Here is a 13252-nt window from a genome sequence, read left to right on the forward strand (position 1 = left end):
AGGAGATTCCTCACTGGATACCCTTTGAACCTTTTTAGCTGCGAACCATGTTCGTAACTACTTGTTTTGTTGTTGCTGTTGTTGTTTTACATTTTAAGGAAAATATTCCTGAACCATATGAAGAAGGGTTGCTTTTTGGGTACAAGGGGTTCAGAGCCCCGTCTTCATTTGTCCGGGTGCTGGGGATGGTGGGCAAATGTCCTCAGAGTTTGGCAGGAAGACCCAGAAAAGGCCATACTGGAAGTGGGGGCTGGGGCTGCGGGTGCCATGGGGTGCATTTCCCTGGTGACCAGCCACTGGGGGCAGCACCCAGGCCTGAGTTATTGGGGGATCTAGAATAGAGACTGGCCCAAAAGGGTTGCCAAACTGAGCAGATGAAAATACAGGATGTCCAGTTAAAGTTGAATGTCAGATAAATAACCAAAATTTTTAATATAAGTATGTTCCAAATATTTTGTGGGACATATTTATACTAAAAAAGAGTATTCATTGTTTATGATATTCAAATTCAACTGCGCAGTCTGTATTTCATTTGTCATCCGTACATCCCAGATGCTGGCTGTTCCTGCAATTTTCCTTGTTTATTTTTGTTTTTGTTTTTTAAATTGTTTACCCAAATTTCCACAGCCTTGCCAGCCTGTGGATGCAAATGAGCTCACTTAAAAATAACAAATGCCCTGGGCTGCTGGCTAATGCAGGACTTTGTCCCTCTGCGCCACGCAGTCTGGGGACTCCCCAGAAGCTGCTGTTTTCCGGTTCGGTGCCCGCTGCCTTCTAGGCCACAGGAGGGCAGCGGTCGCCTGGCCACAGTCATGTACCTTAGCGCCCTCTGCTGGTGAGCCCTGACAGCAAACTCCAAAGATGCCCAAAGGCTCTGGGCTCCTCAACCGGCCCACCAGGCCAGAGCTCCTCCAGGGACTGGAGAAAGGCTCCCTTTTCTGACTTCTCGCTGGGCCTGACAGCAGATGGTGTCTCCAGCTGCTCCGCCTCTGCCCTCCCTGCTTCGCCCACCCCCTCTCCCCAAAAGCTCTTTCTGCCTTTGTAAGTGCCATGTGAACAGGCGACGTTCAGTCCAAATGCTCGGTGTGGCTCCACACACTTGGAGGATCCAGTGCCAGGCTGGCCAGGTGTGGGAAAGCCCACCATTCCTGGAGGTCACTCCTGCTCCATTACCCACACCATTGTGGAGGCCAGGACCCCAGGGAAACCCCTGGACTGCCAGATAAGCCTATTCATTCATCTCTATCCATGTAAAGCCCCCATCTGACCCCAGGATGCCTGGGCCAGTCTGCAGTGGCTCCTTTTAAGGGAGGATGGCTCATTCATTTTCCATCTCCTCACCAGGCAGGGCTGGGTCTGTCTCGGTGGCAGACAGGTCCTAACATCAGGCGCAGAGCACAGTCGATGTTTAAACACTAGCAGAATGATGGCTGGGAGGCTGTGGAGGGCATGAAGGGCCTTGCTGGGTCAAAGGCAAAGAGTGATTTTTTAAAATAAAGCCACTTTATTTACAGGTAATACAAAATAAACGACAGGACAAACTACTGTGCGGGGGAGGGGCAGCCCCCACAATAACCACCCTCCCCATCCCAGAGTAACTGATATAAAAAATAAAAAAGGTCCTAGATAGGGGGAGGGGCTGGGCTGGAAGCACCTTTGCTGGTTAGGACTGGGGCCTGCCGTCCTCCGCCACCCCGGTCCAGGACAGACTGGACCCTGGCTTGCTCCTCTCCGAGCCCTGGGCCTGGCCAGGATGAAACACAGCTACAAGGGCAGTTCGTGGCCACTGCAGAGGCTCCCAGCCAAGGCTCCTGACTTCTGAGTCTGAAGAGTTGGGGTAAGGAGGTGGGTAAGTGACTTTGGGGGCAGACATGGGGTGGGCAATAAATTATTGCAGTGCTCCAGCCAACTTCCTCCTGGCCCTGGACGCGGGTCTGCACTAGGTTCCCAGGAGCAGCTGTGTCAGGGCGGGAGTATGGGGTCTTCAAAGAGATGATGTTGTCGAGTCTACCACCTCACGGCCATTGCAAACGGTGGGGACAAACTGGGAGCCAGACCCTAAGAAAAGGAAGCCAGAGGTTGGGGCCAACTCTGAGGTCCTCCATGGAGGGCAGGCAATGGGGAAGCAGGGCTGTGAGGGAAGCCTCCCCTCCCCTCTCCCATCCTCTCCTGCCAGTGTCACTTGAGGGGCACCTCACCCCCAGACAAGAGATCTCAGCAACCCAAGGAGCTGGACAGGGAGAGGGGAACAGGCAGAGAGGGCTGCTTACAACACTGACCTTGGCCAAGGCTGGAGCTGGCCCTGGCAGCAGCACTGCCAAAACGGCTGGTGGGCGCCCGGTGGCTAACCACGTTCTTCTGCGGCTGGAAGAGGATGATGTGCAGCTTGGGCGCAAAGAGGCAGCCAAGCACCACGGAGCCACTGAGGCTGACCGACACGCACATGGTGGTGGTCTGTACCTGTGGTGGGTGAGTGGGTGAACAGGCACAGGTCAAGACCTGGGCCTGACCTCAGGACCCCCTGCCCGGGCTGTGGGGGAAGGAGTGGGGGAGACTCAGCATCCAACACTGGGCTGTGATACATTTGCCAGGTCCCAAAGCATTGCTAGGAAAATTGGGCACAGTCCCAGCATCAGACCCAGACCATTTTCCCAGGGTGAAAAGAGTTCCAGCTGAAGGGGAGAACATGCAGGGGTGCATGTATACGCAGGGGTGTGTGCATTTGAGGGGGTGCAGGTATGGAGTGCATGCATGTAGGTGTGTGTGTGTGTATCTGTGTAAGTGCATGTATGTGGGGTGGTGAATTTCTGCAGCTGTCTGCGTGAGTGTATGTGTGTGTGAGTGTAGGGTGCATGGATATGGATTCATTTGTTAGGAAGATGTGTGTGTGCCAACGAGTATGTGTATGTGGGATATGTGTGTGTGCATGCATGTGGCTATGTCTGTGTGTACGTGTGTGTGTGTGTGTGTGTGCATGCATGTATGGGTACAGTGTGTGTCCCAGGTGAGTCCTTAGCTGCCTGTGATTGGCATGCAAATGCAAATCATATGCAAATACAGGCTGAGTTAGAGCAGAATCCCTCCCCAGCCCTGGCCTCTACCACCCAAGCAGGTGGCCCAGCAGGTGCAAGCAGAGCAGCCAAGCCCAGCGGTCCCTGGCCCCCAGCACTTTGCCACCACACCTCTGTCTTGGGGAAGGGGCCTTTGCCAGGGCTTTCGCCTCAATTTTTCTGCAGTTCAGACCCTGCTCTGCACTCCCAAGCTGAGTGACCTTGGGCAAGGGATTGAACCTCCCTGAGTCTCTGTTTCTTCATCTGTAAAATGGGAGAGCCATGGAGCTTACTCAAGTCATGAAGATTAACCAAGACGATCCTCTTATTCAGGACACAGCTCTTCTGTCACCTCCTCAGAGAGGGCTTCCCTGACCACCCTATCTGAAGCAGTCATTGCCCCTTGGAGCTGGGGAGACCATTGAGACACAGTGCCATTTGGAACCAAATTTGCTCAGAAGCCACCAACTGGGGAACAATTTGCACCTGCTTAGCTTTTCTCAACTCTATACCACAGATCTCCTCCCCTACCCACCTTGCTTCATCTTTCCTGCCTTCCCTGGCTTCATCTCGCAACCCCTTCTGCAGCTGACCCCTCAGTGGAGGAGGGCAGAACCCTGTTCATTTGAACATATTTCTGCACCCCTATTTCCTCCCAGGATAGGGGATGACATGCAAGTCCTGAAATCCCAGCTCTCTCTAACTCGAGTTCACCACCTCCCTGGCCATTTCCCTAAGCCCTATTCAGCCCTCCCACCTTCCCCTTGGGATCCACACAAGCTGTGGTCCCCTACGTGGGCATTTAACCTCTTGGAGCCCCAGAGCTACCAGTAGATTAAATAAGATACAGGAAACAGAGGGTCTGGTGTCCCATCTCCCCTGACCTCTGTGGCAGGTAGCTCACCCGGTAGTCACTGGAGGTGACGTAGAAGATGGGCAGGAATGCCAGCCAGATGATGCAGGTGGTGTACATGGTGAAGCCAATGAACTTGGCCTCATTGAAGTTTTCAGGGCACTTGCGAGTCTTGAAGGCATAAAGTGTGCAGAGTGCGATGAGGAGCACGTTGTAGGCCAGCGAGCCCAACATACTTGCATCGCGGTGGTTGCAACGCAGGGTCACCACCTCCCGCCGTTCGGGGGCCGTCTCCTTGCCTGTGCCCGGTGCCTCCACCACCAACCAGGCGATCACAATGAGCAGCTGGCCCGAGATAAGCGCCAGGCAGATGGCCACCTGTGAGGCAGGACTGATGAAGCGTGGCCGCTGGGCACCCTCCCGGGCCCCACCAAAGATGCGTGCAATGCGGTTGGTCTTGGTGAGCAGGGCTGAGTAGCAGACAGAGAAGGCAGTGCCCAAACCAAGACGCCGTAAGGTACACACTGCCGTGGATGGCTTGGCAATGAAGATGAAGGTCATGCAGTAGCAGAGGAAGACACCACCCAGCAGGATGTAGCAGAGCTCCCGACCCGAGGCCTTGACCACTGGTGTGGCATTGTGCCGCACAAAGACACCCAGCACAAAGAGGGTGGCCAGAGCACCCAGGCAGGCGATGGTGACAGGTCCCACGGCCCAGGCATCGCCCCAGCGGATGTACTCCTGGGGCAGTTCAAAGCAGCCAGTCAGGCTGGCATTGGGCCAGTAGCCCAGGCCACAGTCGGCGCAGGTGAATTCGTCCAATCGGTACTCATAGGGCTGGCACGGGATGCAGAGCCAGCAGCAGACCTCGCCCGGCTGCACACTCTTCACCTCATTCCGGAGGCAGGGCTCACTGCAGCGAGAGGCGGGCAGGGGGCCGGCTGAGGGTGAGGCCCATGGGATGAGGCTGGTGTCCAGAGTCAAGCCTTCTGCCCAGTAGCCCACCTTCTGGTAGCGATAGCGCCCACTGCCTGCACGCAGATAGGTGAAGATGTTGTAGCGGCCAATACCATCACCAAAGCGGTCAAAGCGGACCTCATTGTGGGTGTCAGCTGGGCGAAAGGGGGCTAGGATGGGGAAGGGAAGGAAGAGAAGATTGGACTAGCGTGTTACCCTGATGTGACCTCAACATCCACCCTAACATGGAACCCAAATGCCAGCGCTAAGGCCACCATTAGCCCTTCCAATCCTTAACCCAATACTAAATCCTGTCTTGACCCCAGTCATTTTTCTAAATGAGAGATGACAACAAAGTCTTACTCCTAAACTCCAACATCAAACCCCAACCCTAAATGCCAAATGCAATCCCAGCCTTAAAGCCCAGACATCTCCAAAAACCTAATGCCCACATCAATCCCCAACCATGACTCCCCAAATTCAACTTTAGTACTATCCAACACTTTCCAACCCAGGCCCCAAATCCCAACTTCATCGAAACATACACTACAGCCCTCTCCCCAGACTCAATGCTAAGGCTAAACCCAGTCTCAGTTCCAATCCTGTCCCCACTAATCCTAACAACAACCCCAGCTCCAGCACCCCCAGTCCTAATAGTCATCCTGGTACAAACTGAATCCCAGCCTCAGAGGTCACCTGCAACTACTGCCATTTGCCAGAATGTGCTCAGTGGCTGGAAAATCACTTCCTCTCTCCACCCCCACTTCATCCCCTGTGAACCTCACATCTCCCAGCCAGGCTCTAGCCAGGATTTACAGCCATCCCCAGCCCCAGTGAGAAATCAGGGTTCAAGAAAGCAAAAGACACGCTTAAGGCCCCATGAGTGAATAGTGCAGCCTAGATTCAAACCCAGGTCCCCTCAAGCACCTACTCTTTCTACTCAGCCTAAAAGTTCTCAAAATCCAACTCTAGCCCTACCATAAATGCCAACCAAGTCAAACATGCTGAATTTAGCCTTGCTCTAACATCAGCCCAATTGGACCCCAGACTCCAACCCTAACCCCTACGCTGATTGTAGCATAACTCTGAATGTCACTTCTATTGGAATTACTCTTCATCTTAACCCTGAGCCAGGGCTTCCAAGCTTTGTCTCCCACTGTTCCCATGGTGATTCTTCCTGAAGCATAGTGACGATCTGTAGCACTCACTTCTCTTAAAGCTGGCACTCTTATTAAAATAACTTTTGATTTCAGGAGACTTTCAGGTCACCTTGAGTGGAAAATCAAGATTAGGAATAGAAATTTTCCCTGAAGCTAGGTGCAGTGCCACATGCCTGTCATCCTAGCTACTCTGGAGACTGAGGCAGAAGGATCACTTGAGCCCAGGAGTTGGAGGCTGTATTGTGCTTGTGAATAACCACTGCACTCCAGCCTGGACAATATAGTGAGACCCCATCTCTGAAAGAAAAAGAGACAGAGAAAGAAAGAAAAAGAGAGACAGAGAGAGAAAGAAAGAAAGAAGAGAGAAAAGAAAGAAAGAAAGAAAGAAGAGAGAAAAGAAAGAAAGAAAGAAAGAAAGAAAGAAAGAAAGAAAGAAAGAAAGAAAGAAAGAAAGAAAGAAAGAAAGAAAGAAAGAAAGAATATAGAGTGTCATCCTGATGTTCACCCTCAAGTCAGACTGATTCTAACTCTCACTGGTGCCTGAGAATGGGCTTGAGGTCTCCTGGTCTCCACCTTTGGCAAGATAAGGAGACAGAAGATAGAGGGCAGGGTCCAAGGAGGAGCCAGAGACCCTCAAAATGGCAGGACCAGGCCAGAGGTCTACTCTCTGGAAGAAAGTGGAACCTCAGCCCTGGCTTCAGTTGGAGTCCTCTCTGCCTAGCATTCTTGCCCTGGCTCTGATGCCACTCCTGGGTGAGTCCTTTACTTTCACTCTACTGTTTCCTTAGCAAAGGAATGGAAGCTGAAGGCCTGCTTCCCCTCATCCTCTGACAGCCAGCAGGCCAATGGACACTGGCCAACAACATTACCATCAAACTTGACGTTGAGCACAAAGTCCTTGTAGAGGCGGCGCCCGTTGACTGGCCGCATTGCGTCACAGAGCCGGGTGGTGTTGGGGCAGAGGGCACGGTGCATGTTGTGGAGTGCATGGGCCATGGCATACACTGCATTGACCACAAACATGATCTTAGACTCCTGCTCAAAGGGCACAGCCCAGAGAGAGTGGACTGCGCAGTCTCGCTGCCGGAAGCTGCAGCGGAACCTCTGCTCCCAGAATTCACGGAACCAGGGATTCCGGCTGTTGTTCCAAGGGTCCAGGCTCTGGAAGTAGGAGGCAAAGTCACTGATGGGGTAGGAGGCCAGCTCGATGGTGATGGCACCCTCAGCAGCCCCCTCACTGCCTGCCACCACACTCTCCAGGGCCCCCCAGCCATCACTGGCCACCCAGGTGAAGCTGGCATTGAGACGCTGGCTGGCAGCAAGCAGCTCCCGGGCATCCTCAGAACGGGTGAACAGGACAGCCACGCGGGCACTGGGCTTCTGCAGCAGGGCTCGCACCACACCCTCAAAGGCCGCACGGTTCATGGCACGGCCCACTTTCTCCGAGGTGGCCACACAGATGTTGCGGGCACGAGCCTCTAGCTCAAAGGCCTCAATGCCTGTCTCGCCATAGTCGCCCTCAGACGCTACAGTGGACACATAGGTCCAGTTGAAGAAGCGGAGAATCTCAGCCATGGCCTTGGCTTGGAAGAAGTCAGGGGGCACTGTGCGGGCAAAGTAGTCATAGCGGGACTTGTCACTCAGCTTGGCACTGGTGGAGGCATAGCTGATCTGCGGGATCTGAAATAGCCGCAAGAGGTTGGCCACCTGGGGGAGGATTAGAGAAGGCAAAGATCAGAGGTCAGATCAAACACTAGAGACAGGTGCATCCCCCACAGCTAGCAGGTCTTGGTGTCAAGTGTCCACAAGGTCAGCCCTAAAGGCTCCCTCTCTAAAGCCCTGCATCCCGACTTGACAGTCTTCCCTCTGGGGTAGGGAGTTTTTTTAATCTCTTTCCAAGGGCTGAGAGAGAGAAGACGCAGGGCTGAGACACCAGGGTCATGAGCCACACATGATCCCCTCTGCCATCCCCTTTTAGACACATGGCAGGGGGGCCAAGGGAAGGCCTGGGTGGAGGGAGGTTGGCACCTGGCTACACTGGGGCAGAGGGAGGCATGAGATGGCATCTGGTTACTCAGAGCTCTCTGGCTCTCTACTTATTTGAGGGTAGGTAGCCCTTCCCCTGAATCAATCTGACAGAATGATACAGAAAGAAGGAAAAGGTTCCCTTAGGAAGAAAGACAGATTCTACAGCAGAGGGTGAGTCTTGTGTTGCAACTGGATACAGTCTATGGCTCTGACAGTCTAGGGTTCAATGTCTCCTCCCCTCCCACATGTTCTACCTTTGGGCCCCTGGAGTTGGCAAATCTCCCTGAGCCTCAGTTTCACATCCCTGCCCTACAAGGCTGCTGAGAGGATAAAAACAATAATGCATGGGAGGCCACAGTGCCTGGCAAAGGGAAGATGATAGGGACATGGGCAAGAGAGAAGGAGCAGCCATGAGGGGGAATATCAACAGGTATGTGCAGCCTACGGATGACAGGCTAGCCTCATGTTGATCAGGACAAGGGAGAAGCAGACCACTGCTTAGGCATGGGTCCTGATCCAGGAGGCAGGCAGCTCGGGATGGCAAGCAGGTAACTGGACTTCTGGAGATAAATACATGGGCCCTAAGGAGAACTGTGGAGAAAACATCAGCAGAGGTCCTGGAAGACAGCAGCAGGTGGGAGGCCACCCACTCATCCCTGCCTCAACCCAGGGCTGCAGACGTAGATGCTAGCAAGCCACATTTTCCCAGGCTGCTGCCTAGCCACCTCCAGTGACTGGGACTAGCAGGACAGCTGCCTAGCCACCTCCAGTGACTGGGATTAGCAGGACAGCTGCCTAGCCACCTCCAGTGACTGGGATTAGCAGGACAGATAATCTACTCCCAGCAGTGGACAGCGTGGCCAGGCCTCCCCGACTCCAGGCCAGTAACTGACTCTAGGGTTCTGATTACTGCTTCTGCTCCATCTCTCCTGAACAACTGTTCCAGCATAGGGGGCCTGGCTCTCTCCATCACGACAATGCCCTCAGTCACTCTCCTATAGGAAGCTGAGGCCCAGCCAAGGCCTACCTTATGTCCCCCAGCCCTGATCCTAGCTCCAGCCGCATCTTCCAGCAGCCTGTGCTGGGTACTTGGCAAGCGGGAATCTGGGTGAGAGGTAGGACCCGGTCAGAGACAGGAAGATCACAGCTGGGCACAGCCCTGGGAGCAGCAGAGGGGTCAGCGGGGCCAGCAGCCTCTGCTGAAGCTGAGCCACAGGGCACCCTCTGCTGGTCCCTGTGGGAAAGTAGGAGGCTAAGGGCAGGGGAGCTGGCTCCCCACCCTTCCCCTGCTTCAAATCCTGTGCCCCCTGAAGACTCTCTGGTGCCCTCCCCTGACACATTCGTTTATCTTCCTCCTGACTCCTCTGCCCTGATGTTCTCCTCTGGCCACTCCTGGCTTCTATCTGGCCACCCCTCTCCAATCCAGGCAGAGATGATCTGACAAGTCAGGAGCCCCTTGGCCAAGAGCCGATTTCACAGCTCCCCTCCACCACTGCCTTGAATGTGGCCCACCTCTCTCTGAGCTTTGGTTTCCTCATCTATAAAATGGGTTAAAAATAATAGCAGCTAATATCAACTGTGCCCTTATGACTTGTCAGGCCCCCTGATACATACTATGCATGTATCAACTCATTAAATTTCCATGGCAAACCTGAAAGTAGAAAGTATTGTGGGCCGGGCACAGTGGCTCACGCCTCTAATCCCAGCACTTTGGGAGGCCGAGGTGGGCGGATCACCTGAAGTCAGGAGTTTGAGACCAGCCTGACCAACATGGTGAGGTCAGGCTCGTCTCTACTAAAAATACAAAAATTAGCCAGGCATGGTGGCAGGCGCCTGTAATCCCAGCTACTTGGGAGGTTGAGGCAGGAGAATCGCTTGAACCCGGGAGGCAGAGGTTGCAGTAGGCTGAGATCTCACCACTGCACTCCAGCCTGGGAGACAGAGCAATATATTGTCTCAAAAAAGAAAACAAAAAAAAGTGTTGTAAATCCAATTTTATAAGGAAGAAACTGTGACACAGAAAAGAGAAATTACATGCCAGGGTCATGCAGTTAGTAAGTGGGGAGACCAGGCTATTAAACCCCTCAGAGTTGTTTAACATCAAGGGTGAGGGGGTGTGTGTGTGTGTGAGAGAGGGTGTGTGGGGGGGTGTGTGTGGGTGTGTGTGGGTGTATGTGTGTGGGTGTGTGTGGGGTGTGGGTGTGTGTGGGGGGTGTGGGTGTGTGTGGGTATGTGGAGGGTGTGGGTGTGTGTGGGGGTGTGAGGGTGTGGGTATGGGTGTGGGTGTGTATGGGGTGTGTGTGGGGTGCATGTGTGGGTGGGTGGGTGTAGGTGTGTGGGGGTGTGTGTGGGTGGGTGTGTTGGGGGTGTGTGGGTGGGGGTATGTGTGGGGATGGAGGTGTGGGTGTGTGTGGGGTGTGTGTGTGGGTGTGTGTGGGTGTGTGTAGGTGTGTGGGGGGGTGTGGGGGGGGTGTGTTGGGGGTGTGTGGGTTGGGGTATGTGTGGGGATGGAGGTGTGGGTGTGTGGGGGGGTGTAGGGGGTGTGTGGGGGTATGTGGGGGTGTGGGGGGGTGTATATGTGTGTGAGGGTGTGTAGGGTGTGTGTGGGTGTGTGTATGTGTGTGTGAGTGTGTGGGTAGGGTGTGTGTGCGTGTGTATGTGTGTGGTGGGAGTAATGGGAGTAAGATGTTCTCCTGCACAGTCTCTAAGAACCGACCGCCATTATGTGACCAGGGCACTTTCTTAGCTTCTGTAAAAGCTACTGCAAGGAAGCTTCTAGTTTCCCTTTTCAGCAGGAATTCTGGGTCACCACCTTTAGCCTCCCTCCCTAGTCCCCATTTGGGTTGCCTCCACGTACCTGGATGGAGACATCACTGTAGGAACCGCCAATAACACCAGTGATGGCAGTGGGAGCATCACCATGGGTGGCGTAAGAGCCGTCGGGGCAGATGTGGCGTGAGCCATCAGCACCACGGCTGAGTGAGGCACGCACAAAGTCCAGTGCCTGCTCCAGCGCATGTGTGTCCTTGGAACAGCTGTCGAGGATGTGCGCACCCAAACGCACGCCAGGCAGCAGGTGCGGGTCACGGTTGATGCGGTCCAGTGCAAAAAGCATGGCCTCCAGGCGCTGGATCCCACGGTGCTCATTGACAGGACCACAGTCCTCTGCTGGGCCGCCCTTCTGGTGCACTGGGAACAGCCCACCCAGCACCAAGTCTCCCTCCAGGGTCAGCACTTTCTTGGCTGGGCCCTCAGCCACAGCACCCCACAGCAGCAGCAGTGCCAGGAGCCCAAGCAGTGATCCCATGGCCCCAAAGGGGATGGATGGGTCCAGCAGACCTGGGTCTCCAGGGGATGAGATTAGAAGTAGCGAAGGCAAAGAGAGGAGCAAACAGGGACCAGGAAAGGACAGACAAGAAGAGAGATGCGAAGGGACCCAGCTCCTGCAGAGATACAGAAAGACAGAAAAACAGACCAGGAAAAGTGGAGCCTGAGAGCAGTTGCCCCTTCTGACTCTGCCTCCCCACAAGCCCCTTTCCTAGGTACTCAAGAACCAGGGACAGGATGGTGTCATCAAGTAGGTTGAGAAGCTCCTGGGACTCCCCTGGGCCTGTCTCTCAGCCCTGGCCTCAGCTGGGTGAGAGATGGGCCCTATTCACCTACCAAACCCAGCAGTGGGGAGGGATGCAAGCAGTGAAGTCCCAGGCAGAGGACAGGAGACCCCAGCCAATGCTGACCCCTCTGTAAATCAAAGGGTGTCCAAGAACAGCACAAACCTCCCAGGATCCCGAGGTCAATACCTTTGGAACAGACTATGTCAGAGTTACAAACTCAGAGGTCATCATCCTGAGCCTTGGATTTCCAGAGAGAAGGAACTGCTGTCTAAGGACCCACCAGGGAAGAGGAAAAGACAGTCTCTAAGGGACAGTCTCCAACCCCTGGGGAGACTGGAGCCCATGTGAACACCCAAGGGTCCTAGCCTTTGGTTCTTAAAAAGCCATCCCCACAGTTTCCTGACTGAGGAAGGAATAGGGACACTAAGCCCTGGGAATGAGACAGCAAGGTGGAATGGCTGGCCTCAGGGAGGGTACCCAAGTGGCTCAAGGTCCTAAGTCAACAGGGCAAGCAGATGTTCGCGTATGTGTGTGTCAGGGTTGGGGGCCAGAGTCTCCAAACAGTGCTGAGGGTGAGAGTGCGGGACTCTCTAGCTCTATGTAGAACGCTGTTTGAGACTTTGTGCCTCTGTTTTCTCTTCACTCCCAACCCAGCAGAGAAAGTCACCATTTCCAATCTCCCCATCCTCAGCTTCAGGGTTCTGCCCACCCTAGCCATGGCCCTCAGAGACCCCCTCCCTGTCTCTTCCCCACTGCGTCCTATCATTTGTACCCCAGTTGCCTTCCCAAACACACACCCCACAAGGCTCTCACAATCACACGGGCTTGGAAAGGCTGGGAGAGGGACATACCTCTTTCCTCAGAACAGGAAAGGAAACTGAGTTTGAAGAAGGGCAGCAACTAACTCAGGGACCCCATGTGCTGGCCACGGAGGCTGGGCCTCTTCATTTTGCCCCTCCCCAGGGCAGGGGCACTGGGCTCCTCTGGGGATCAGGAAAGCAACAGCTCACCCAGGCAAACGAGGGAGAAGCGGGGAGGAAGACCAGCACAGATGGGGACAGGGATCCAGATGGGGGCTGAGGCCAAAACTAGTCAAGTCGCAAGCCTCCCACAGGGGAGGCCCAGATAGAAGCTCAGAGGCAGGAAGGGGACAGAAACCCGGAGTCAGGCAGCCGGGGGCCTGGGCCACAAAATCTGGGCAGGGAGCAAGCAAGCCTGAGAGGTTGAGACAAAGACGGAGGCACAGACAGAAAGAAGGACCAGAGGACGTGGGAGCAGGAGGAAGGGGGGAGCGCGATGCGGGGCTTGCGTTTTCTGGAGAAGAAAGGCGGGACGCCCGGGGCTGTCTTGCCGCTTCCCGGAGCTCGCAAGGAACGTTGTCTGGACACCCCAGTGCGGGCGCCCCACAACTCGAGGGCCCGCGGGACCCTGGGACGTAAGATAAGGGCCAAAACGATAGGCAGCGGCAGCGGCACCGCCGGCTCACCCTACCTGGCGCGCCCAGCTCTGGCGCGGAGAGAACCGGAGTGGAGCTGGGGGCGCGGGGTTCCGGCTCCCGCTCGCTTGCTCGCTCGCTTGCTCGCTGGCTCT

At 54.9% G+C, this 13252-nt stretch overlaps 1 protein-coding gene across 1 annotated transcript; it reads right to left on the minus strand.

The window, feature by feature from the left end:
- Positions 1 to 1484: 1484 nt before the first annotated feature.
- On the minus strand, positions 1485 to 13252 carry GRM2 (glutamate metabotropic receptor 2). Its single transcript, XM_010381639.2, has 6 exons — positions 13154 to 13252; positions 10906 to 11491; positions 6890 to 7727; positions 3955 to 5030; positions 2280 to 2460; positions 1485 to 2058 (listed from the first exon to the last, which is right to left on the minus strand). The coding sequence occupies exons 2-6, from the start codon at positions 11353 to 11355 to the stop codon at positions 1985 to 1987; spliced, it is 2619 nt and encodes an 872-aa protein (XP_010379941.1). The 5' UTR covers positions 11356 to 11491; positions 13154 to 13252; the 3' UTR covers positions 1485 to 1984.

Source organism: Rhinopithecus roxellana, chromosome 1 (assembly GCF_007565055.1).
Source record: "Rhinopithecus roxellana isolate Shanxi Qingling chromosome 1, ASM756505v1, whole genome shotgun sequence".
Lineage (NCBI taxonomy): Eukaryota > Metazoa > Chordata > Mammalia > Primates > Cercopithecidae > Rhinopithecus > Rhinopithecus roxellana.

Excerpts from the sequence above, each read along its gene's own strand:
- GRM2 (XM_010381639.2), bottom strand. The coding sequence starts at position 11,355 with ATGGGATCACTGCTTGGGCTCCTGGCACTGCTGCTGCTGTGGGGTGCT. Across the intron at positions 7,728-10,905 it reads ACAGTGATGTCTCCATCCAG|GTGGCCAACCTCTTGCGGCT; the intron begins GTACGTGGAGGC and ends ATCCTCCCCCAG. Across the intron at positions 2,461-3,954 it reads TCACCTCCAGTGACTACCGG|GTACAGACCACCACCATGTG; the intron begins GTGAGCTACCTG and ends CACCCACCACAG.